Consider the following 23,378-nt stretch of genomic DNA (forward strand, 5'->3'; position numbering starts at 1 on the left):
TCTGGGCCGCAGCTCTTTTTAGTATCTAAATGGAAGATCATGTTCAGAACACCTGAACTAGAGACGACGATGTCTTCAATAGGAGGGTATGAGTCACAGCTAAAAGGTGGAAGTGAAGAGTTATCCTGTTTGAACACGGAATGAAAATAGGTGTTAAAAGCGGAAGCAATCGTGAGTGAATCTGAAACTGCAACGTCCTTAACAACTAAACTGTTAGTTGTGCTGTTACTTGGCATTATCGATTTCCAGAACATGCGAGGGTTTGTTTTCATTAATTTTGGCAAAGTAACAGCATGGTAGAAATCCTTGGCAGATGTTAGTTTCTGGCGAAGTTCCTTCTTGGCATCATTGAACTCTGCAATTGTAACAGGATTACCATTTCCTTTACACTTGCGCAGTCTCGAAACACGACGCGATAAATGCAGTAGTCCTCTTGTCATCCACGGTGAATTAACATTTTTCTTTTTTGTTTTCAGGGGAACAAACTGGTTAATACGTTTCAACAATATTCTCAAAAAACCCTACGGCAACGTCGACATCATTGTTCAAAGATAATTCATGAAGCCTCTCAAACGATTCGCTAAGTGTGTCGGTAATTGCAGTAATTGCAGTATCATTGGCGCGGCTAAGATCACGAAAAGTGCAGTATTCAATCCGCGGTTTGGGAACAATACAGCAAACCGAGAACAGTACGGCTTTGTGGTCAGAAATCCCGTCAGTAACGCAGCACTGGAAGCCACTTTTTGAAAGACTTGAGCCAAGAAAAACTAAATCTAGGACAGCCGTTTCCCTGGTGTTCTCGTGGACAATCTGTTTAAGACCGACTGATAGGGAAAGGCGCAATGATTTTCTTGAGAGTGACACGTCGCAGCCGGTAATGGTGAGAGAGGGCCAGTGAATGCCTCGTGCATTGAAATCTCCCATAAGTATTACATTTGATGATTTCAATCATGCAAAATGTTGCTAAAAAAACCGAACTGATAACCACAAGAGCCAGGAGGCCAGTAAAACACTTCAATTAGCTCGGATGACCTTTCCAAATGAATCTTGCACAAAAGCAATTTAATTTCACATGGGGTTTCAAGAACTAAAAACTTCAGGTGAGACTGTATATAGAGGGCGACACCGCCGCCTCTACCATTTGGTCTGTCAACTCTTGCCAACGTGTATCCACTTAACGCCACTTCAGTGTCGTATATGCCGTCATGTAGCCATGTTTCCGTAATGCCTATAATATGGGGCGAATGAGCAGTTACTAGAGAGATGAACTCGGAAAATTTATTGAGAAGGCTTCTTGCGTTACTATTTAATACACGGAGGTCATTGGTTTTGCGACGATTAAGTCAAGGCGGAGAGGTAGGTGTGACACTATTTAGTGCTGTGTTACGATGTACTTTCTCTAATGTATTAGAAGCGCTGTTCCAGTTATAGCGAACTTTATCGATAAATATGTGGTCAAACTGTATGCGGACCCTGCACCCGTTGTTCCGAAAACTCTCAGACGCTTCCCTAAGTTTTTTGCGGATATTCCGGACACGTAGTGAAAAATCTTCCGAAATACAGTAATCGGTTTCCTTTAGCTTGTGACCACTTTTTAACACCGAAACTTTCTCCCGATAGTCCAGAAGTTTCATAATCACGGGTCGCGGACGGTCACGTGAAGGCCTTCCAAGACGATGGCATCTTTCTAATTTTGATATTATGCTTAGTTTTGACTTGTCACAAGTTGTCAACGAGCCCACACGTGTTCAAGGCAATGCATCCAACATTCTTGACCTCATCTTTCTGAGCAACCACTTTTCGATCAATAAAACTAACTTAGCAGTGCTAGATGGAATATCAGATCACAAATTAACATTATGCACTACTCCCATTCAGGCCGCAACAAATCTTTCTATTTCCCAAACTAGTTATCCAGACTTTATAAAAGCTGACGACTCAAGCATAGTTAATTACTTAGTTTTGGTGTATCAGTCATTTGAAGAACTCGCTAATTCTTCAGACACTGATATAGACGCATTATGGGAAAGATTTAAAGCCATTGTATCCCACTGCATCAATAACTATATTCCAATAAGAACCAAACAAACTAATAAAAATAACCCATGGATAACACGTGATGTCATTCATGCAAAGCGCAAAGTGAAGCGACTAAGACAATTGCTCAAAACAAAAAAAGGCCCTCAACATAAACGTAAACTCACGTGTGCTGTCAATGAAATGAAAGCAAAGATTAGTACAGCAAAAGCACATTTCTTTTCAGTTACGCTTCCAAACTTTTTAAAGCATTCCCCTGGAAAGTTTTGGAAGTATCTTAGCCCCCAAAAACAAAGCAACACTCTCAATTCTCAGGAACAAAATTTAAGTTTTGCAAATTCATTAAATACATACTTCCAGTCTGTGTTCACTGCTGACGATGGTCGCATTCCGGAGGTGAATCACTACAACCAGAGACCACTAGGCATGCCAACGATAACTGAGTCAGGAGTCCTGAGCTTATTACTATCAATAGACACAAAAAAAGGAAACGGCCCGGACAATATTCCCAACACTTTTCTTCAAAGATATGCCGAAGTCAACGCGAAATATCTACATCTAATATTTAACAAATCCTTATCAACATGTAACCTTGCAAAGGAATGGAAAATAGCGAAAGTAATCCCCGTTCATAAAGCAGGAAGCAAAAGTGATGTTGGTAATTACAGACCAATATCGCTAACGTCCACTGTAGGGAAATTATTAGAACATATCATATTAAAGCATATCACGAACTATCTAGAGCAAGCAGAAATATTATCGCCTATCCAGCATGGCTTCCGGCGGGGACTTTCAACAATAACCCAATTACTTGAATTAATGCATGACTTATCCCAAAGCATTGATAATCAAAAACAAGTTGACTTAATAGCATTAGATTTTTCAAAGGCGTTTGATAGAGTAACCCATCGAAAACTAATCAGCAAACTGAAAACAACTTTAGGCGATGGTTCTATTGTCAATTGGATTGAAGATTACCTAACCAACCGGTTTCAGTATGTTGTTGTTAACAATGAAATTTCTTCCATTGTACCAGTTACATCGGGGGTGCCTCAAGGGTGTGTCCTTGCTCCCACTTTATTCCTTATATTTATTAATGATTTACCCTCTAACATCCGCGTTAAAATGAAGCTTTTTGCCGACGACTGCATTCTTTATAATGAAATTAACTCTATGAATGACCACGTTGATTTAAACAGCGCCCTTCACGATGTAGTGAAGTGGTGTAAAAAGTGGCAGATGGAGCTGAACATTAAAAAAACTGCCTTTTTATCTATAACCCGCAAAAAACATAGGTCAGACTTCGAATACACAATCAATAATATACCGCTCACCCGAGTTCATGAGCTTAAATATCTTGGCTTGATCATTTCACATGACCTAAGATGGGAATCTCATATTAACAGTATCATACCATCTGCTTTAAAACGGCTGTTCTTCCTCAGAAGAAGACTTCGAGCTGCGCCACCGGAAATTAAACTGCTATCATACAACGCATTTATTCGCCCAGTTCTCGAATATGGTAACACAATTTGGTTTCCTTATACACAACAGCTTATTAACAAACTAGAAGGAGTGCAGCGAAAGGCAATTAGATTCATCTTTAACAAATACAAGAATAGCGATTCACCTACCCAACTGCTAAAACAAGCTGGTATTCCTACTCTGCGAAACCGCGCCAAGCTAGCAAGACTAAAATTATTGTTCCGATTGATACACAATGCATTACGAATAAATACTTCGTTGTATATATCCCTAGCTGACACCAGACCTTCCCGCCATAAGCATTCATTAACACTTAAAGGATATGCATTTCGCACTGACTGTTTTAGATATTCGTTCTTTCCTCTTGCAATAAGAGAATGGAATAGCCTTGACCCCTTCATAACGACTAACACATCGTTGCCGAAATTTATAACCCTTGTAGAAGAGCTGTTGTGCAATAATTAGATTACGTTAGCCGGAAATAACACCACACAAGTCATTGTATAAAATGAAATCTGTATGAGCATTGTATTTGCCTATGTAATTTCACCCCCTTTTGCCAAATGAAATGTACCCTTGTTTTATTTCCTACCATATGTGTAAATCTGCTTTGAGTCGATTGCAAATATTGTTGAAATCATGTAAACCTGTTTTTATCGCTATTTGTGAGTGTATAATATATGCCCAACCTGTAAAAATCCCGCTGGGATTGACAGTATCTGAAATAAATAAGGACAACTCATTTTAAGTTTATCCTCAAACCATTTTCCAATGTCTGAGGACAGGCGTTCATTATCTTCCTCGGAGGATTCTGGCAGACCGTGTAAGAGTAAATTGTTCCTTTGAGCACGGTTTTCTAATTCATAAGTTTTAGTTGAAAGATTGTGAATTTCGTTTGTTAGACGTGCGAGTTCACTGTTAAGGCTGCCGCTTGGGACGGCAGGCTTATGTGACGAGGACTCCAGAGCGACCAGACGCGATTCGATAGTCTCAAAACGTGTATTAACAGATTGTTGAAAGCTTTTAATTTCGGCGATATCCTCAGCTAATCTTTTCTGTCCGTTCAAGAGCTCAGCGAGCATTTCAGACACCGATGGTTGATCGTGAAAACCTTGCGAAAGGCTTGGATTTTTTTGGGAGCGAGGACCAGGATTCCTTTCAACGTCACCGCTCTGTAACAATTTACTAATACAAACAGCAAGCTGAGAGTACAAAGAAATATAAGAAAAGCATCTGCGAGAATGGTGTGGGCAAGGAGCAGCAGTAAGAATCGATCATCAGAGCGAATGCAGCGAGCATTCCGAAAGTAACATACCTGCGTAAGAAATAGGCAGCGGGTAAGCATGCTGCTCGTACTGCTGCCACCTTGCCCACTGAAGAAGGAAGGATCAGGCTGGGAATTTATATGCATGATCGTTGACGTCATGGGACGGGGCTTGATCGTGAATGGACGGTTCAGCGTGCCAGCTATGCCCGGGTTCTGGGCACGTGTGGTGGCGGTCAGATCAAGACAGTCATCCGGAAGGGAGATAGAACAGTTCGTACAGCTGCCAGCGGGATCGCCCAGGGATCTTGACGATGGCGGCGAGTGCACTTGAGCTGTGACGTTTCGTGCACTTAAAGTGCAGGAAGTAAGTGCCGGGAAGAGGGGAATGCTTGGAAGTAGGATATTTTCGTGGTGTGTATGGTAGTTTGGGATGAGGCGGGTATTTTTGAATCCACGTATGTAAAAGCGAACTGCTTTTGTTTGTAATGCCGCAGACTCACCAATTTCGCACAATTTGCCTCTACACGCATTATTTATGTGTTAATACCAATATGACACATGCTTGCAGTTTAAATTTTTCAGCTGACGTCGCCCGGTGGAGCTTCTTACGTGAACTATTGCGGCTTACCTGGTGCCACAACGTTCGATGAAGGCACAAGAAGCCCTCAACGAGCATTTATATGGAATAGAATAAACCTTTCCTTATTCCACAAGGCGTCTTACGTCTTTATGAAATTGCACGTGGAACATATTCGATGGAGGCTTGTAAAGATTGTTCGCAATCATTTATACGTAACAACAAAACGATTTTTCACGACAAGCGCGCGCGGTTGAGCTGTAGAAGAAAAGAAAAAGAAATAAGATGCGTGGATCAGCGCAGCCGGCGTAACGCGTACCATCTAGCGTACAAAACCCGCGCGCCCAGGACCGAAACCGGAAGTGTGGTTTAGGTATTAATGCCGGCGGCTTGGTGCGCTGCTGTCAATTCGGCCGCTGGGCTGTATGGGGAGTGTCCGCTTTTCTATTTCTTTCTCTGTGGCACTGGTGCGAGCAAGAGCGGCAGCAGCAGCGAGCGAAGTCACCTTCGTGCGGTCTTATCGCTTCAGCGCACAAGCTGCGAGTACACAGGGCGCGCAAAGATATGAGCCTTTTGCAGATCCCGTTCAAGATACGATGCGCGTGACCGTGCGCGCCGGTGCAAACTACGCACTTGGCGGAGACGAAGCCACCACTCCACCTTCCCGCGCTACCTCTGCGCTTTGCGCGAGATTGAGCCACGATCGTCAGTTCCCTACAGTTCCCCTTGCTCCCGGTGGAAAGCGGCCCTGGCGGTGGCGCGCGACCGACAGCGCCGCCCAGAGTAGAACGCGAGTAGACCTTGCCCCGTGGCAGATGGCTTTCAAGGTAGAGTAGCCCCGGCAGGCGCAAGCACAGAGCGCAGGACGCCCGGAGGAGCAGGCGCTCCCTCCTTACCCTTCACCCCCCCCTCCCCCGGTGCACGTGACCGAGAGGGTGCGCTTTCTCCCTTTCGCGCGGAGATTGACCAGCGATCGGCGGCTAACCGTCGTCCACTTTAACTCGCACATACAGGATATGAGGCGCGGAGACGGTTTTATCGCCCTTGGACTTTATACGGAACCTCGCGGCGACGCCGACGCCTACGGCATCAATGCGCTTGGAGTTTCCATATAATACCTTTCGCCATAAAACAAATCATACGTCGACATAGACACCGCCGGCGCGGCAATGGCTGTTGCACAATGGCTGCCGTTGATGGCAGCCGTCGGGCCATTAGCTCCACTTAGGTCAACAAGTCCTCCAATGTGGAGGCGGAAGAAGCCGCAGTTGCAATGGGTGCGTCCCTAACTGATGTTAAATTCGTTGTGTGAGATTCAATTGGCCATAAGAAGCTGCTCTATTGGGGCAATACCATTGCAAGCAGACCTCTCAAACCGCACGACACTATCAATCACCCCGCTAATGTGGGTGCCAACTCACGCCGGCAACCCGGCTAACGAAGCAGCTCACCTTGCCGCCTGAGGAGCAGATAACAGGGAGTTGGGATCGCTCGATCCGGACGGCTGGCTTAAACCCATCTTCACATAGCACGAATTCACGCATTTCTACAAGGATTCGCGCAGAGTGTAGCCGTTCCCAAGAAAGATTCTCTCCCGGCAGCAGGCCACCACTTTACGGCGAGTACAGACTCGCTCCATGCAAAGCTTTGAAAGGTTGGCTGACATTTCCAATCCAGAGTTCAAGCCTAACTGCAGGCACTCTGAAGCATTAACCGCAGACCAAGATCACATACTTTGGGGGTGCCCATCCAACCCCCTCTGCGAGAACCATTCTTCGGCGTGCCCCTACGCGGGAGGCATGGGAGCGTGCGGTCCAAACGATTGACGCAGAATGCCAAGTCATGCTGCCAGAGTGGGCGAACCACGTCGCGGCCACATCGCCTCCACACTAGATCCTCTCCCACGGTCTGAACCACTAATTTGCGCCTCCATTAAAGTTTACTTCTCTCCCCATAGGCAACAACAACAAAAGTTTAACAAAAGAGACGTCGCGGCAATGGCCTCATATGGCTTCGCTGCATAGCCGTTGTATAGGCGTAGAAACGTACAGGATGTATTGTTCTGGAAAACGTGAATTTCGGACCGCCGATCGTCTAGGCGAACGCCTCGCGGCACACACTTCTACCCCCATTCCATGGACTACACCTGAAATATTGCCCCATCCACATTTACATTACCTCAGGTGCTGTCCTGAGACCTCAGTTTGCCACTATTGTTATATTCGCATGCTATATGACCTGACTAAAATACCTATTTGTGTTGCGGTAAAGCTTAAATCAGCGATTATGGAACGAAGACGGTCGAAGAACAAAAGATTTTGCGCTTACCGCAGCTTCGTTCTTGTAAAAAGTTTCCAGAAATAACATATTTTATACCCAGCATTGCTCATTTGTAACACTTGGCGTTGTTATGTCTAGTTTCTCATGAAAAACAGCTGGCAGATCCCACGCCCTGTGGGAATCGATGTTAATTAAGCAAAGCAGTGTGTAGTAAGACTGCCAGGTTAACAAAACGACCATGAGAGAACGAAGGCGTACGCGGCTGTTTCATGGCCTACATAACATGCATGTTATGACTTACATGTCATGACCTATCATGTATGTTCGTAATACACTCTTGTTATACTATGCTAATTTTGGTACACACCAAGTTAAGGAAACGACATGAGGGCGGCTAGTAGATAGATAGGTAGATAGATAGATACTGTCAAATTGCCAAAGTTCGCCAAGAAATGCTTCGTATCTAAAGATACTGGCTCTCCTGTAATGGAGAGTAGGGGTAAGTGTGGAATGGCAACCGGCAAAGTAGATTAGTTGCAGATGATACTAGGCACTATCTTAAAGAAGGTGTTATGCAGGTTGGGAACGGCACACGCCACCCTACGACACCTCACCACCTCATACTGCGTACTGGCCCATATGGACACAGCCCAGCTAGAAGAAAACCGGCTGAAGGCTGCATGACCGGCAGCAAAAGACGCCAGGCAGACCGAGCGCACTGCCCAGTTAGCAGAAGAATGAATTGAATTCTTAAGTTTCCGTGCGAAAACGACAATTTGATAATGAGGCACTCCGTAGTGGGGGAATCCCGATTGACTTTCACCAGCAGGGGAAACATGGGTGTATTTGCATTTCGATTCCGACTAAATGCGGCGGCCGCGGCCGGAATTCGCTCCCGCGCCCTCGTGATTAGCAGCGCAACACTATAACCGCTAAGCCAACGAGACGGTTAGAAGCGCCTGAAGGAGGCGCCAAGCAACGCGGCGCCATCTCTCGAGGCAACGCAAAACCCGCACCCCAGAACTCGCGGGCCGCCGGCGTTCAGTGCTGAGGGCCAAAAAATGACAAGGAAGTATATAATACCTTATATCTGCTTTTTGAACGTCGGTATTAGAAATTGCAAATAAAGCTTCAGCGTACTGGAAGTTACAGATTGAGTGATATTGTGAACAATCATTAGGAAGAACTCGGAAGCAATATTTTTTGTAACTTGTTTGCGCTGTAACTAGCGTATGTAATGCGGTCCTGTACAAAGGGATAGGAGCTTGAGACTGAGTTCTTTTTCGGTTTTATCTGGTTGTCCGAATCTTTCCCATATGTTCGCGCCACTTGCCCGCATGTTATTTTTCATGGAGGAAAGAAACGAAATAGGAGAGGCCCTGACGGTACGTTTTTGAAGCCTTAAAGGCGGCCATGTTGGTGTGCCATCTCCCTTTATACCTCCAATCAGCTCGCCGGACCAGATATAGGCGCGAGGTTTGAACTTCCTGCGAGCCGCCAGAAGTGTGTGCTGCCTACGCGCGTCAGAAGTAAGCCTACGAAAGTCCTGTAACAGTTTTAAGTGGAGCAAACACGCTCCTGTGTTTTTCCGTGGCACGTTGATGAAGACGACGAAGACCCACGCCGTGATTATCCTGCTGCTGGCTGACGCTCACACTCGTAGACCCTAAACACAACTTTCAAGCTTGCACACCATGTTCCAAAGTCAGTTTGTCTCGCGAACAGAATTTACTGTAAGAAATACACGGGCCGAAAAATTCCATCACTTTTCTGAGGCCGCGAGCAGCAGCGAGAGCCTTAGGAGCGCGGTTGCCATGGCAACGCTGACGTTTCGTTTTCCAGTCCTAGTGCTCTCTCGCAAAAAAAAAAACAAAAAAAAAAAAAACACGTGACTTCCCCCACATGTTTTTGAACACGTGCTGGCTGGCGGGGGCCTTTCCAACGCTTTCCTTCCTCCGTGTTCTCGTTTAAGAGCACGCATGACGGCTCTGGCTTTTGGCTCAAGGTCACTTGAAGGTCGTCAACAAAGGAAGCTAAACGCGTCGCAGCCTTAAACACCGCGAATTTGTCTTCGCCTGTGCGTCTTATATGCATCCCAGAGGAATTATTGGAAGCGAATCTCGAAGGCCATCCTCTGCCGTATTGCAGACGACGAAAGTGACATAGCCAGCGCGGTTTGCAGACTTTTTAGACATTTAAAACCTAATAAAGTTACTTGCCCAGTTTGTCAAGAACACAGCTACGAATTTGTCTTCGTCTGCGCTCGTCGTGGTTAGTAAAGTCTGAAATATGCCTTATGTATCACTTCCGCCGTCTGCAATGCGATAGAAGATGGCCTCGAGATTCATGTGTGATAATTGGTCGGAGGCGCGTTCGAGAGGTGCAGACGAACACAACTTCGAAATCCTTTCTTGACAAACTAGGCAAGTAACACCAAGTGTTACATGGAACAATCCTGGCCGAAACATGCAATCATTCTGCACAATTTGAACTAAAACCTAGCTGCGGTATGCGCAAGATGTTTTTTGTACACTTTTAAGAGAAAAGCGCACGCCCCTGTATAGGGCCATTGCCAGCGGTGCTACCGGTAACAAACAACGCAAAGAAGTGCTGACTTAAATAATTTTTCAGTATTCGAAGCACTGTGAACTAATATTTGTACATATGGGAAAAATTCCGGAAGCTTGAGGAGCATTTTCTGACCAAGAACAGGAAGAAAATTTTTGAAGTTGCTTATACCCGTCGCCACGTCAACGCAAAACATGTTGGCAGCAGACAATAGCGGAGCCGGTGTGCTTTCAGTGAGGTTCTTCAGCGTGCTGCTGCTACGGGCACACGTGGCTTGCAGAAAACGTCCATTAATTTTTGCTGTGATCGACTGCGACTAGTGTGATCACATACAACAAAAATGTTTCTTCTGTGAAAAGATATCTCGTGTGTATTGCCATGCAGGGCTTTGTAGTAAGCTCAATGTTCCAGCTATTTTCCTGATCACGAGCTATTGCATACGACATTCATATAATTTGGGATATCAAGTGAAGTGGCGTGCCTACACATATAGAAGCACAAAACATTGTGAGCTTTTGAAGCATCTCTATATCGTGCACCTAGACGTCCCGTTCCTATTGAGATGATTTTTCAGCATGCGGAAGCTAACGCGGTGAGTAAGCGAATCGCTTGTTTTAGATTAGCTCAACAATAATATAAACGACATCGGTGTAGCGTTATTGTGTTGTTCGAACCCTTCTGAGAATCACAACATACACTGGCACTCATTCTACAGAGCAATACATATCCGCATAGACATGGGGATGCTCATGAATGTTTCACAAAGAAAGCCGTTTGAGCAGCTATGGGTAATAAGAGGTGACTCGCCTGCTTGGACGGTGTCTTATGGGCCGAGCGCGGGCAGCGCACTGTCGTAGCACTCACTGGGGGTCGGCCGCGTCCCGTGGTAGCGCGAGGACATGCGCTGCAACGCAGGCGAGAGTCAGGGCGAGCCCGGCGGCCCGGCGCATCGCTGTGTGGACCGCGACGCCGGCATCCACGGTGAGACGCACTTCTTCGCTCTCGTCTTTATGGCCGAACTCGGCTAGGATGGGTGGGCCACTGACCTCTACTTCGGACAACAGACCAGTGGGGTGGGCGCTTAAAACGTTGCGAGGTTGGCTGGTTGGAGCATGGTGCTATCGCTCACTCACTACGATTGGATCGGGCAATAGTAGAGGAAAAAGGAGAAAATTAAAATGAAATTTTAGTAAATAAAGAAAAGATAATGAAGTGATAATGGTTTCGAGAATGTATTAAACAAGACAGTGTTGTTCAGTAATGCCGAGGGAAAAAATTGAGGAAATTAGCATGTTTACTTGATGCTTTCCAGCGAGGATTGGAGCTTTTAGCCATCATTGGGTGGATTATATTAAGTTATAAGTAGAAAAATGTTGTAGGATTGTTATAAAGTAAATGCTGCTAAAAGGGTAAATCACATGCTATATTGGAGAAATGTCAACAGTGAAAGTTTATGTTACCTAATTAAAATGTACAAATTCAGGAGGCTGACAAAAGAGAAGCATATATAATAGGTCATTTGGTAGTAATCAAAGAAGAATACCTGTATGGCAGAGCTAGCACCCCTGGGGCTGAGTCCTAGATTTGGAGCCAAAAAAAGTATCACAAGGTCTTTTATGGCCAGGCGAAGTCTTAAAGATACAGGTGTGGTCTCGCTATGCCCCCTCTATGTTCTTCTTGCAGTGCACCTGAAACTATGGAACATTATTTTCTCCCCTGCCGCCGCTTTATAAGACAATGAAAATTATTAGTACACTCATTCACCAAACTTGGGCTATCGCTAACTTCAGCAACCATTCTTTCTTTTGGTGCGACCTCACTGGGATCTGGCCACAGGGATGCTTTTCTTGCAATTTTCAATTTTTTTAGGGATACAAAAAGAGTACCTTGTTGACTTTCTAAAAATTATCAATATTTTCTATTATTTCATTTATTTACGTTAACTTATTTTATCAAAATTCTTCACAATATTTTCATCACACGTCTAAATTACAGTTCTAGACTCACGCTCCACAATTTAAATCTAGTTTGGCTTTACTTCTACGCATACGAAAAACCGCCTGCTTCTTGGCCAATCCCTCATATTGGGTATGCGCCACTGTCTGGGACACAAGACAAGACAAGACAAGACAACAAATAAGGCCATGATTAATCTTTTCTTCATCATTACAAAAACCGCCCAGAGGGGAGGTCATAAACCCAAACCTGTGTGCGTAAATGTTCAAAAAGCGAAAAGGCAAGCGGTAATTTTATGAAAGAAACCTCAAGCATTTTATGTCTGAGAATTCGCAACGGCAGTGAAATCTGAGGTGCTTATAATACGAAAGAACAGCGAGTACTGGATCTGATACCCTGTAAGAACTCTGCATTTCCCATTATTACAAGAAAAAAACAAGAGCCACGTACAGTGGATCAATAATGCATGCCTACTGCATTTTCATTGTATTCTATACTCGCCTTAGCCCATTGTCACTTGTCAAAAATTTTGGGCTATGCCCCCTTCATCTGTTGCTTGCGCGACGACAAGAGACAGTAAAAACTCCCCATTAGAAATGGCTTGTACACATTGCTTACGCATGAATATGCAGAACAATATATAAAATGGTATTTTAGATTCCATGCCCTGGTTCCTATTATTAATCCGCAATTGGACAAAATTTTGCTGTGCACACCCACTTTATGTGTATGCGGACTACTTCACAAAACCACAGAAACTCACTACGTCAGTGTGATGTATACGGAGTAAACATGCATTAATATGCCGAAGAAAACAATATTCTTTAGAAAGAGTCTCGAGACTCCCCTTCCGAAAGAGATAGAGGACAGCTACCTGCCGGTCCCTCTGACGCTAGCTGAGGCACAGTCGAGAACCAATTTATTCGCGCCCAAAACAAAACAAGAAAAAGCATTTGCAATAGTACAAAATGCCATTTGTTCAGTATGAACAGGCACTATGAGGGTATACACATCATTTTTGAGATACAGTTTTAATGGTTTTGGGACGTACCGTAAGAGATAGGCGAAGTGGGCGTGGCAATAATGTTTTGACAAGTGGATTAAGGGTGATCGTGGAAATTCTCTAGAATAAAAATAGAATAGCGGCATGTAATCGCGCCTATGTTTTAAGCGGAATATTAACGGCTAATTGAGCTCAGCTGCGATAAATTCCTAGGCGGCTGAAATGTCGTGCTTGAGTTAAGCAGATTTAGTATAACCTAATAAGTATCACTAGTATCAATCCTAAGCAGGTGAAACGTGAGAGCACGAAAAAAAAATCTGTAAACATGCACTTGGCAAAAAGATGGTTTATACTGTAAACACACGCAAAGAAAATATGGTTATTGCACTTGTGGCTGTGCTGTACGGGACACTCTATTGATATAAAAGGTTTAACCTTTCAGAAATCTTCTGGTTTTCCGAAACACAGGAACAGATTATTTTCATTTTTTCATTTATTTCTCGTTTGAGACATACAGCTGTCTCAGGTGCTGCAGCAAAAGGCAGTATTCTTGCCCGACAAAGGCTGCAGCACCCAAAGCATGTTGACACTCTGCAGCAAACAACAGCACAACAAGTGTTACAATTTTGAAAATATGATAACATATCAAAACAATAAAGAATTCGAATCTTAATCAGAACATGGTAAAAAAGGGCAAACAAAACAATAGCATTGAGGTACATAAGGAAGTTATACACTAAAGCAGCGAAGAAAATACGTTTTAACAGATTTCTTGAAGCTGAAGCTTCATTTCGAGGTTTGTAATTGTTCCAGGATTGTGGGTATATTGTTTACTAACGTCGATATTTGAAAGTGTAATGCCTGTTTCCCGTAGTTCGTTCGAGTAAGCGGTATAGAGATTGGGTCATGTGTGAGATTATACGGAGTATCTTTGGTGGCGAAGGTCTGATTAAACTATATGTGATCAGCGTGACGGAGACAGAACGCCTCGAGCGATAATTTATGCAAAAACAGGTGGTCTATATGGAGTATGCCAAGCTTATCAAAAAACGGTTTAGTATGTGCAAGAACAGGTAGTTTACAAACTGCCCTTACGGCTCTTTTTTGCAGCCTATGTAGTGACATAAGGTTAGTTTTGGCAGTAGTTCCCCAGACCAGAAGGCAATAGTGAGACGAGAGTGCATTAGTATGTAATATAGCTGTTTCTTTAAGTTCATTGGAATAAAATGCTTTAACATGTTAATCATTCCCGTCGCTCTACGAATGTCGGCTCTGACGGTCTCTACATGAATGGAGCAATGCAGGTTTTCGTTAAAACCTACGCCTAAAAATTTTACGCACTTCGTATTTTCTATAATGCGCCCCCCAAACTTTAGCTCGTAGTGGCCCATCAGCTGCTTTCCTTTAGGACTAAATATGACATACTTTCTTTTTTAAATTATGGGGTTTTACGTGCCAAAACCACTTTCTGATTATGAGGCACGCCGTTGTGGGGGACTCCGGAAATTTCGACCACCTGGGGTTCTTTTACGTGCACCTAAATCTAAGTACACGGGTGTTTTCGCATTTCGTCCCCATCGAAATGCGGCCGCCGTGGCCGGGATCCGATCCCGCGACCTCGTGCTCAGCAGCCCAACACCATAGCCACTGAGCAACCACGGCGAGTCTTTCTTTTTTTCGCACTTCAGTTGTATTCTATTTGAATTTAGCCAACATTTGAAGTCCCCCATCCATCTATGGGCAGCGTTAAATGCTTCTTGAATGTTATGATCAGAGAAGAAAACGCTGGTGTCATCTGCATACAAAGTTATGCACGGTGTGTTTGGGATGTTAACAATATCATTATTATAGAGAAGAAACAAAGTTGGGCCTAGGATTTAGGCCTGAGGAACCTCGCAGTTTAAATCAAGAAGTTGGGACTTGGAACCTTTTAGGCAAACAAACTGCTTGCGGGAGCTGAGATAGTTCTTTATTAAAGCATATGCTACACCTCTGATGCCATACCAGGGTAATTTTCGGAGCAAAATATCGTGATTAATAGAGTTAAAAGACTTTCGGAAATCCAAAAACACTCCACTAGTGGAAGTATGCTTCTCAAAGTTCTTAATTAGGTGGTCTTTCGTATGCAAAAGCGCTTGCTCAGTAGACTTTCGTTTCCGAAACCCGAATTGTGCTGGTATTATTGCTTTGTTTTTTGTCAAGTGCCCAACTATTCTTTTATTTAAAATGCGTTCAGGAATATTAGAAAAGAGAGGAAGGACTGAGATGGGTCTGAAATTATTGAGGTTATCTAACGCACCCCCCTTAAGCAGTGCCACTACTCTCGCAATTTTCATGAGCGCGGGAAATTCACCAGTCGATAAGACGAGGTTGCAGACATGCGAAAGCGGGTGACAGATTATTTGCGCTACACTCTTCATAGGCTTTGTACTTATTTCGTCCGCTCCGCATGCACATTCATTCTTTAGTGTAGATATGCCGTCTGTTATCTCGGCTGGGCTTGTTGGGTACAGGAATATAGTGAGCATATCAGAACATCTATTGTATGCTTCACATCAGCCTACAGGAGCATCGCTACACTGGGCAGCAGAATCCTGGAAATGCGAGTTAAATTTGTTGGCTAGGCATTCCCCTGATAATGTTATCCCGTCGATAACTATTGACTGAAAACAGTTCGCTTTATTGCCCGTCATTAATTCTCGAAATGTTCTCCAAAGCGGTGAAGGATTGTTTGCAGCCGCATTAAACTTATTCTGATAGTACTTGTGTTTAGCCTTCTTCATTTTAGAGTTTGTTTTATTTCGAAGCTGCTTGTAGGCTTGCAGGACCTGTGGATCTTTCGATTTAATGAAGGTTTCAAATAACTTTTTACGGCGTTCAATTTTTTTATATACTTCGTTGGAGACCCAAGGCTTTCTAATCATTCGGTGCGTTTTGCGCGTTTCTAGTGGGAAACGAGTGTCGTAAATTTCATTAAAGAGTGCTAAATACTTACTGTAAGTCTCGTCAACATTTTGTTCTCTCTCTATTACACTCCAATCGGTGTTAGTTACAAGCTCTAGGAACTTCGTGATGTTATTGTCACTTATTTTTCTGCTTGCTCTAGCTTCTTTCCCATTCTGCGAACCACTACGATGGTTAGAGCGCGGAATAATGCAAAAGATTGGTAAGTGGTAACTGATGCCGCTAGATAATATGCCTGAGACCATTTCATCACATAAATGGTTCGTTATACACAAGTCTAACAGTGTACGTGTCTCGACATTAATTCTTGTTGGCGTCTCGATTAAATTCCGACAGCCATAGGAGTGAATAACATCTAGCAGATCATATTTAGGAGAGTTTTCAAGAAGGAGGTCAACATTAAAGTCACCAACGAGTAACACTGGCACTTTCCACAACAAGTTGTGCTCCAGGGTCTTTTCATCAGTCTGCAAAAAAATATTCACACTACCTGCAGGTGCAGGACAGGTGCTGTACCTGCAGGTGCAGGTACAGGACAGCAAGAAGAAGGCCGTCACACTCAACCACAAGTGATTCGCAATCATCGTTAACCATACTGTACTCTTTTAACTCGTTGTACAATACGTCACTGCGAAAATAGAATGCAACGCCACCACGTCTTCGTTTACATCGCGAAATAGACACACAGCTGTAACCTTCAAGTTCGGGAATAAAATCATTGGAACTGAACCAGGTTTCTGTAAAGGCCAAGACATTGAAACTATAGTGCAGAGAGTCAAGAAGCATGTTAACTTCGTCAAATTTGTTCCTGAGGCTTCTAGCATTCATGTGAAAAACTCAGAAGCATTGCTTGTTATGAACATAGCTGCCCACATCTACTAGGAACGTTGCTTGACTATAGTATTGGTTCTGTCTTTGGCTAAGTAGTTAAGCCATTTTAGATCAGTGTTACTGACATTGTCAGCTTTTATTCTATCTTGGACAAGTCATCCTCTGATTCAATTTTAATTGCGCGATCCCCATGACGTTTCCTGACGAACAGCTTTCCTTCCTTTATCTATGTAAACATGCAATCCTTCTCAGTTGTCTTTGCTTTCATTAGCCAAAAGTCTCTTGTTCGTAGCTGTAAGGTTCTCGCGCAAACCCACAGTTCATTTCTTCTCCCTCAAGCCAGCTCTTTTATTGAGCCATTCTTCCTTAGTAGTTCGAGACTGAAACCTCACCAGTATCGGCTGTGTTTTTCCTTGTTTCGCTGGAGTCTATGAACAGCATCGAGTTCCCTTGTAGTGACAGGCTGCAAACCCAGTTCACTAGCAAGGATGTTAACCTTGCTGAGCAAGTCCTCATTCTCGGTGAACCTTATGCCGAGTATTTCCATATTGTGTAATCGTCCATAGTGCTCAAGTTGATTAAGGTCCTTTCTGAGTTTTTTTTTTGTTGCTTCACAGTTTCCTGACGCTTCAATGGCGGCAACTCTTTTCTCTAACGTGACAATTTTGTTTTCCTGAGCTGTCATCTTCTCCAGTAGCGTATCATAGTTCTCGGAAAGAAGTGTCACCAAGGACTCGATGCCGTCCACAGTGGCCTTCAAATTCAGTAAAAACTCGAGATTTTTTTATTACGTTTACTTCAAGCAGCTTTTGATTTATGACAGGTAGCTCATTGAATACATCAGTGATAGTGCGTGCATCTGCTCAGGTGTCAGGCTGCATCGTTGCTTTAGGTTTGCAGGTTTCACAGCTCCATTTTTTTTTCCTTTTTCGAGTCATGGTTATTTCGTCTTCCCCCGAACAACTTCCTAAGTGATACCTGCAACCACAACTCACGCATAAAATGGAAGATGCATCGTTGGGAAATGATAGGCTACATGAAGCACACTGAGCAGTATCGGCCATTGCAGAAAATTTGTACACATGGAGCAAGGACACTCGTAGCAGCAGCAGCAGCAGCAGGCAGCAATACCAAGTAGCGGCGGAGGAGGCTCAAATTGTGGTGCACACTGACCTGCGTTTACAGGAAGAATTCCCCGGTTAGGAATGTAGCCAATGGACTAGCGCCATGCTGCTGCTGCCGCAGAGTGCAATGCAGTCGGTCTTTAGTTGACGTGGCTTCATATACTGGTTCCCGGGTACCCGCCCTGGTTGCTCAGTGGCTATGGCGTTGGGCTGCTGAGCACAAGGTCGAGGGATCGAATCCCGGCCACGGCGGCCGCATTTCGATGGGGGCGAAAACACCCGTGTACTTAGACTAAGGTGACGTTAAAGAACCCCAGGTGGCTGAAATTGCCGGAGTCCTCCACTACGGCGTGCCTCATAATCAGAAAGTTCTTTTAGCACGTAAAAGCCCGCAATTTAATTTTTTTTTGGTTCCCGGGCGGCAGCTCCTCCGCAGACAGGCGATGCACTTCACAGCGGGTACGTACGGCACACAAGTAGATAGTGCCGCCCAACCACAGGCACCGCGAAGGCAGTCAAGGGACGTGGCAGTGATGCGATTCAGCTTGCAGAAGGCCAAAAAAAAAACTGTATGCCTGGCAGAGAAGCGCAGACGTAGGGACCTGCGCTTACAGGAAGAATTCCCCGGTTAGGAATGTAGCCAGAAGACCAGCGCCACGCCGCTGCTGCCGCAGAGTGCAAATGGCGTGTTCAACGCAGATATGCGCAGTGGATATTTGAGAAGGCGTACACATATCTCAAGGAACATCAGCTCTCAATGCCTGGTCACTTTGCATTGTGATCGGGATCGTATTCGCTCAACGCACGTGCTTCTTCTACTTTGTTCAAGGTTTTTCCAATGAATGCTTTGGGTTTAAACTCATTTACTGGGACAGCAGCACTAGCATGCCAGGCGAACAGCCGGGCTAGCATAATATAATTAAAGGTTGTTTCTCTCTCCCCCCAGTGCGAGGACCATCGTCTTATTTGTCTGTTTCTTTTGGCTGCCTGCTTCAACCTCGATTAATTGCGTTCACCCAGTGCGGGGAGCCGCGCAAGAACACAGCAGCTTGGGTGGTCTGTTAAATGGTAAGGGTGCGGTGTATGCAAGACTTTCTTTAATTTGAAGGTACGAATCCAAAAATAAAAAAGAACTGATCAAAATTTTTGAAATGTAACTACAAATATGTGATAGTGCTGTACTATCTTTTAGTGCGCTAGCATTTTTAGGGTAAATAATTTTTAGGTGGTTATATATGTTTGCATTTTTGTATCTATTTTTTTATGTATGTTTGCGTCTAGCCGTTTTCCCAGTACCTGGGTCACAGGGTAGTACCTGGAGGACTGAGTCACGCATCGGGCTGCTGTGCGCACGGAACAGGGTTCGATACCGACTGTCTGAGCAACTTGGGCCACTCAGTATGTGGCAATGTACCCATACGCGCCGCTTTTCAACGAAACTCTTTCACGCCGACGTGGGTCAATGCCGATGCGGGAATGGCTAGGCACTCCTGATCGAAGAAAGTATTCGACGCGGATTTGGAGCACTGGGCATGTACCACTCTGTCAGTGCTGGTTTTCATGCCAAGTTGGGTTCGTGGGTGTGTGCCGCTCTTTAATGAACGTCCTTGACGCCGAGTTAGAAAACTAGGTAATTGCAACTGGGAATGCGCTGCTCTATGATGACAAAAAGGAACTTTTGAGTTCATTTGATGCGTAGCGGAATCACACCACCCTGTCCGTGAGGTATGCGCCAGTGAGCATGCGAATAGCGAGGGAACCAATCTCAGCGTTTGCTGGGAACGCGCGCGCCACGCTTCTCGTCTCGGAAGCTGCGCGCGGACTTCTCAGCAGTGCCACTGGATGACGCAGGGAATAATTATGTAAATGAAAAAAGAAAAGGAAAAAGCCCAAAAACCACAATGCAACCAAACTATGTGTTGTTGCCTGCCGCTTGAAATTCAACGTAGCGAACAGATTGCAAAGCTCCCTTTGAAACGGCTATGCCTTTTGGTTGGAATGTCTTGAACTTTGGATAAGGTGTGATTCACTGTATTTTCTTCCTCGCTGAGAACGGAAATTTCTTTGTAAGATGGAGAGCTTAAGTTCATCAAAGTTATGACCTGGTTGGTTTAAATGCTGGGCGACGCCTTTGGGTATCTCTCTAGCTGTGTCCGCGCAATGTCCCTTTAATGTGACGTTCATTCATTGCCCTGTTTCACTGGCATGTTGTTTCTTACAGAAGGGACATTCAAGCATATAAATCACGTCCGAAGTCGTACAAGCTAGTTTTCATTTCGTGTGTATAAATATATGCGGTGCTTTTCATTTTAATGCCATTTTTAAAGTGCTCGCAGGTTTTGCACCTGGGGCGAAAAGAAGCTTTTATTGCGGGCTTGCTTTTATTAAAATATTATCCGATTATTGCTCATTTGTTTGGAGGCCTCACTCTTGTTCTTTTTCATAGGCCAGATTACGATACTGCCGCCTTTGTCTGCTGGTTTTAATACAATATCATTTCTTTCCGCTAGTTCTTTAAAGATTTGGTGCTGAGCAGGGAATACATTTTTCTGTTTCCGGCAACGCCCCGCTGACTCTAGAAATTCTCTTGCGATTAGGTGTATGTATAAATCCAGATCTGGGCACTGTTCGGCTTCCGGTGTCCACGTGCCAGGTGATCTAAGAGAGTGTATATCCTGTATTCCTACGTCTGGCCTATCGTGAAAGAACACATTGATGCGCATGCCTCTTGAAAACTGTTTTATATTTGTGGAGTTCGTATTAGTTTACTGCGTTCTTCGAGGGACGAAAGGCTAGACTACGTTTCAGGAGATCAACTTCTTCGGGGCTTAGACTCTGGGATATGTCTACTACATTGCTGCAGTGCTCTGGATGCTCGCCTGTAGGGCTGTCGGTGGAGCTACGTGCTGCAGGGGTTACGTTAGTTTCTTTGGGTGGATCTGCAGCTCTAATATCCTTGCGCTGGTATTTATCTAGTAATTTTTCCTCCTTAGTTTGGACGAATTGTTTAAGTTCTATTTTGTCGGGTTCAGATAAATGTATGCTGTCGAGATGATTAGTAATTATCGTAAGTTGTTCCTTCCAGTGTTCTTGAAGGATATCAAATAAAGAGAGCGATGCAGTTTCTAGGACAGCATTCTACTTCAATAGGAGCCTGGAGGGTAAAGAGCCGAGGGCACATCTAACCTTAATTCTGAGACCTTTTGGAATTTTCTTCTGTTTAAACCAGCTAGTGCAAGTTTTAGGAGAAAGTTGCAATTTTTTCGTTTGGCGGCGAGTTCGCAGGATCGGAGGAAAGGCGAGATTTGCTGTTGCATGTGCTATCAGTAGTGCGTGGTAGTTATTTCTGTTTGGTTCCGGCATACCTGCGGGGTGAAACATGCTCAGGTGGTGTCTTGTTACGCTTTATTTTCTTGTCGAGGCTAACACCGATCTCTGTCTGCGTATCTGTCTGCGTATCTGCCAGCTTATTATTGTATGTAACTGTTTGTGTGAAGGCTTCGCGGGTGATTGTGGGCTTTCGTATGAGCGGATGTTCAGGTGTTGTTGGTTCCGCGTCCTCCGTCTGTGTAATGCTTCTTGGGTTCTAGCTTTGGTGGAACGTGCGTGTGAGCTGGTGTTGGAGATTTCAGCCTTGTGTTTCTGCGTTCTAGCTAATTGGGACGGAGGCTTCACTGGTATTGTTGGTTGCGTCGCTTTAAATGAGTTCCTGATCCCCTACTTGATGTTGCTAGCAATTACCTTGACGCCATAATACTTGGGGTGTTGTCCGTCCCGGGTGGGGCCGAATGACGGGGTCCTGGTGTGTTTCAGCGTGGTGAATAACGGCATCGTTTTAAGAAAAGAGACCAGCAGTGTGTCCAGCAAAAAAGGAAGTTGATCAGGGGAGACAGATGAGACACAGGCGGGATGCCAGGTTGATGAAGACAATTCGCAAAGCTCGCAGAGCGCACAAATCACATCCACAGGGCACATGATTGATCTTGATGGACAAAAAACAAAATCATCTCGTCTTTCCACTTCCAGAATGCAAGAAATACAATTTCCTTAGAAGAAATGAAGCAGCATTGCGAAGAAATGAAGCAGCTGCAAGAACATAAGGAGGCACATAGAGCAGCGCGGCACGAGGAAAGAAAGAAGGAGAAAGAGGAAAGCTGTAATGAGAGGTCGAGGTAGCACAAGGAGAAAATGACACTGCTCAGCCATGATGACAAGCGCTAGGTGAAGAAGAACGTGAAAAAATAACCTGTTTGTACACATAAAAGGACAACCACTTTGATTATTCAATCACTCTTTATTTCAGAGTATGTGGTGGGGGTACCCAAGACAAAGTTTGCTGCAGACACAACAGTGCCTTGACGAATTACGAGCTTTGTTTCTTAGAGTTGGGTGTTTGAAAAATATTTGTGTTACATGAATCCATATACACAAAAATTCTTTCGGAGTTATTTTATTGTTTTCCAAACATTCGTGCTAGCACTTTGTCTCGTTTCAACTTCCAAGCCTACGTAGTGCTCCCTCTTCTTAAGTGTCTTCATGACATTCATGACCTGGGTGGCTTCATTACCTGGCATGCCTTGGTGGTCGGGGATCCATATTTATTTATTTATTTGGTGTACCCTCAGGGCCAGTGCCATTAAAGAGGGGAGTCGTTACATGAAATACAGAAAAAAATGAAGTTGATTGTGCGATGAGTTGGATCGCAGTCGCGAATACTGTGGCGTAGAATTTCGTCAGAGGGAGGAGTGATCCATCCGAATTGAAAGTTACGACAGGCTCCACGGGAGTCTGTGAGGATGAATTCAGAGTCGCATGGGAGGCTGCGAGGGTGATCGCCCCCTCCTCCGCATGCGTTGAGCTGGGTGCTTTGAACGAGAAGCCGTCCATTTGTCTTTCCTCGTGTATGATTGCAGCCGTGTACCATCCCCCCTTGGAGTGGTTGGGGCCTGCAATATTGACGTAGAAGACGTGTTTCTTAGAGCCATAGTGGCGGGGCAGGGCATCCGCCCGCGCCTGGCACCGGCCATTATGGTCCTCCTTGTTCATCTTAGTTGGAAGGGGTCGAATGTAGAGGGCGCGTCTGCACAGTTCGGGCGCTCGAACCCTTTCCATCGTATGGTGGTCATTTTTAATATGTAACCGGTCTAAGAGGCGGCGACCAAACACGGTCTGGGCGAGACGCGTGTGTTAGTTAACAAGATGCGCCTCGCGAAGTTGCTCATAGGTGTTCACCACCCCCAACGCGAGAAGACGCCCGTTGGAAGTGGAGATCGGGAGGTCGAGGGC

General features: G+C 44.7%; 1 protein-coding gene across 1 annotated transcript in view; it reads right to left on the reverse strand.

Moving 5' to 3' along the window:
- The window catches only part of LOC140219129 (uncharacterized), a 53,665-nt gene extending 42,235 nt beyond the window's left edge, over positions 1-11,430 (reverse strand). Inside the window, exon 1 of the mRNA XM_072289018.1 lies at positions 11,079-11,430. Coding sequence (XP_072145119.1) covers positions 11,079-11,164 — 86 coding nt within the window. The 5' untranslated portion in view covers positions 11,165-11,430. The remainder of the gene's footprint in view (positions 1-11,078) is intronic.
- Positions 11,431-23,378: the final 11,948 nt, after the last annotated feature.

The sequence above is a fragment of the Dermacentor andersoni genome, chromosome 6 (genome assembly GCF_023375885.2).
Source record: "Dermacentor andersoni chromosome 6, qqDerAnde1_hic_scaffold, whole genome shotgun sequence".
Taxonomy (NCBI): Eukaryota; Metazoa; Arthropoda; class Arachnida; order Ixodida; family Ixodidae; genus Dermacentor; species Dermacentor andersoni.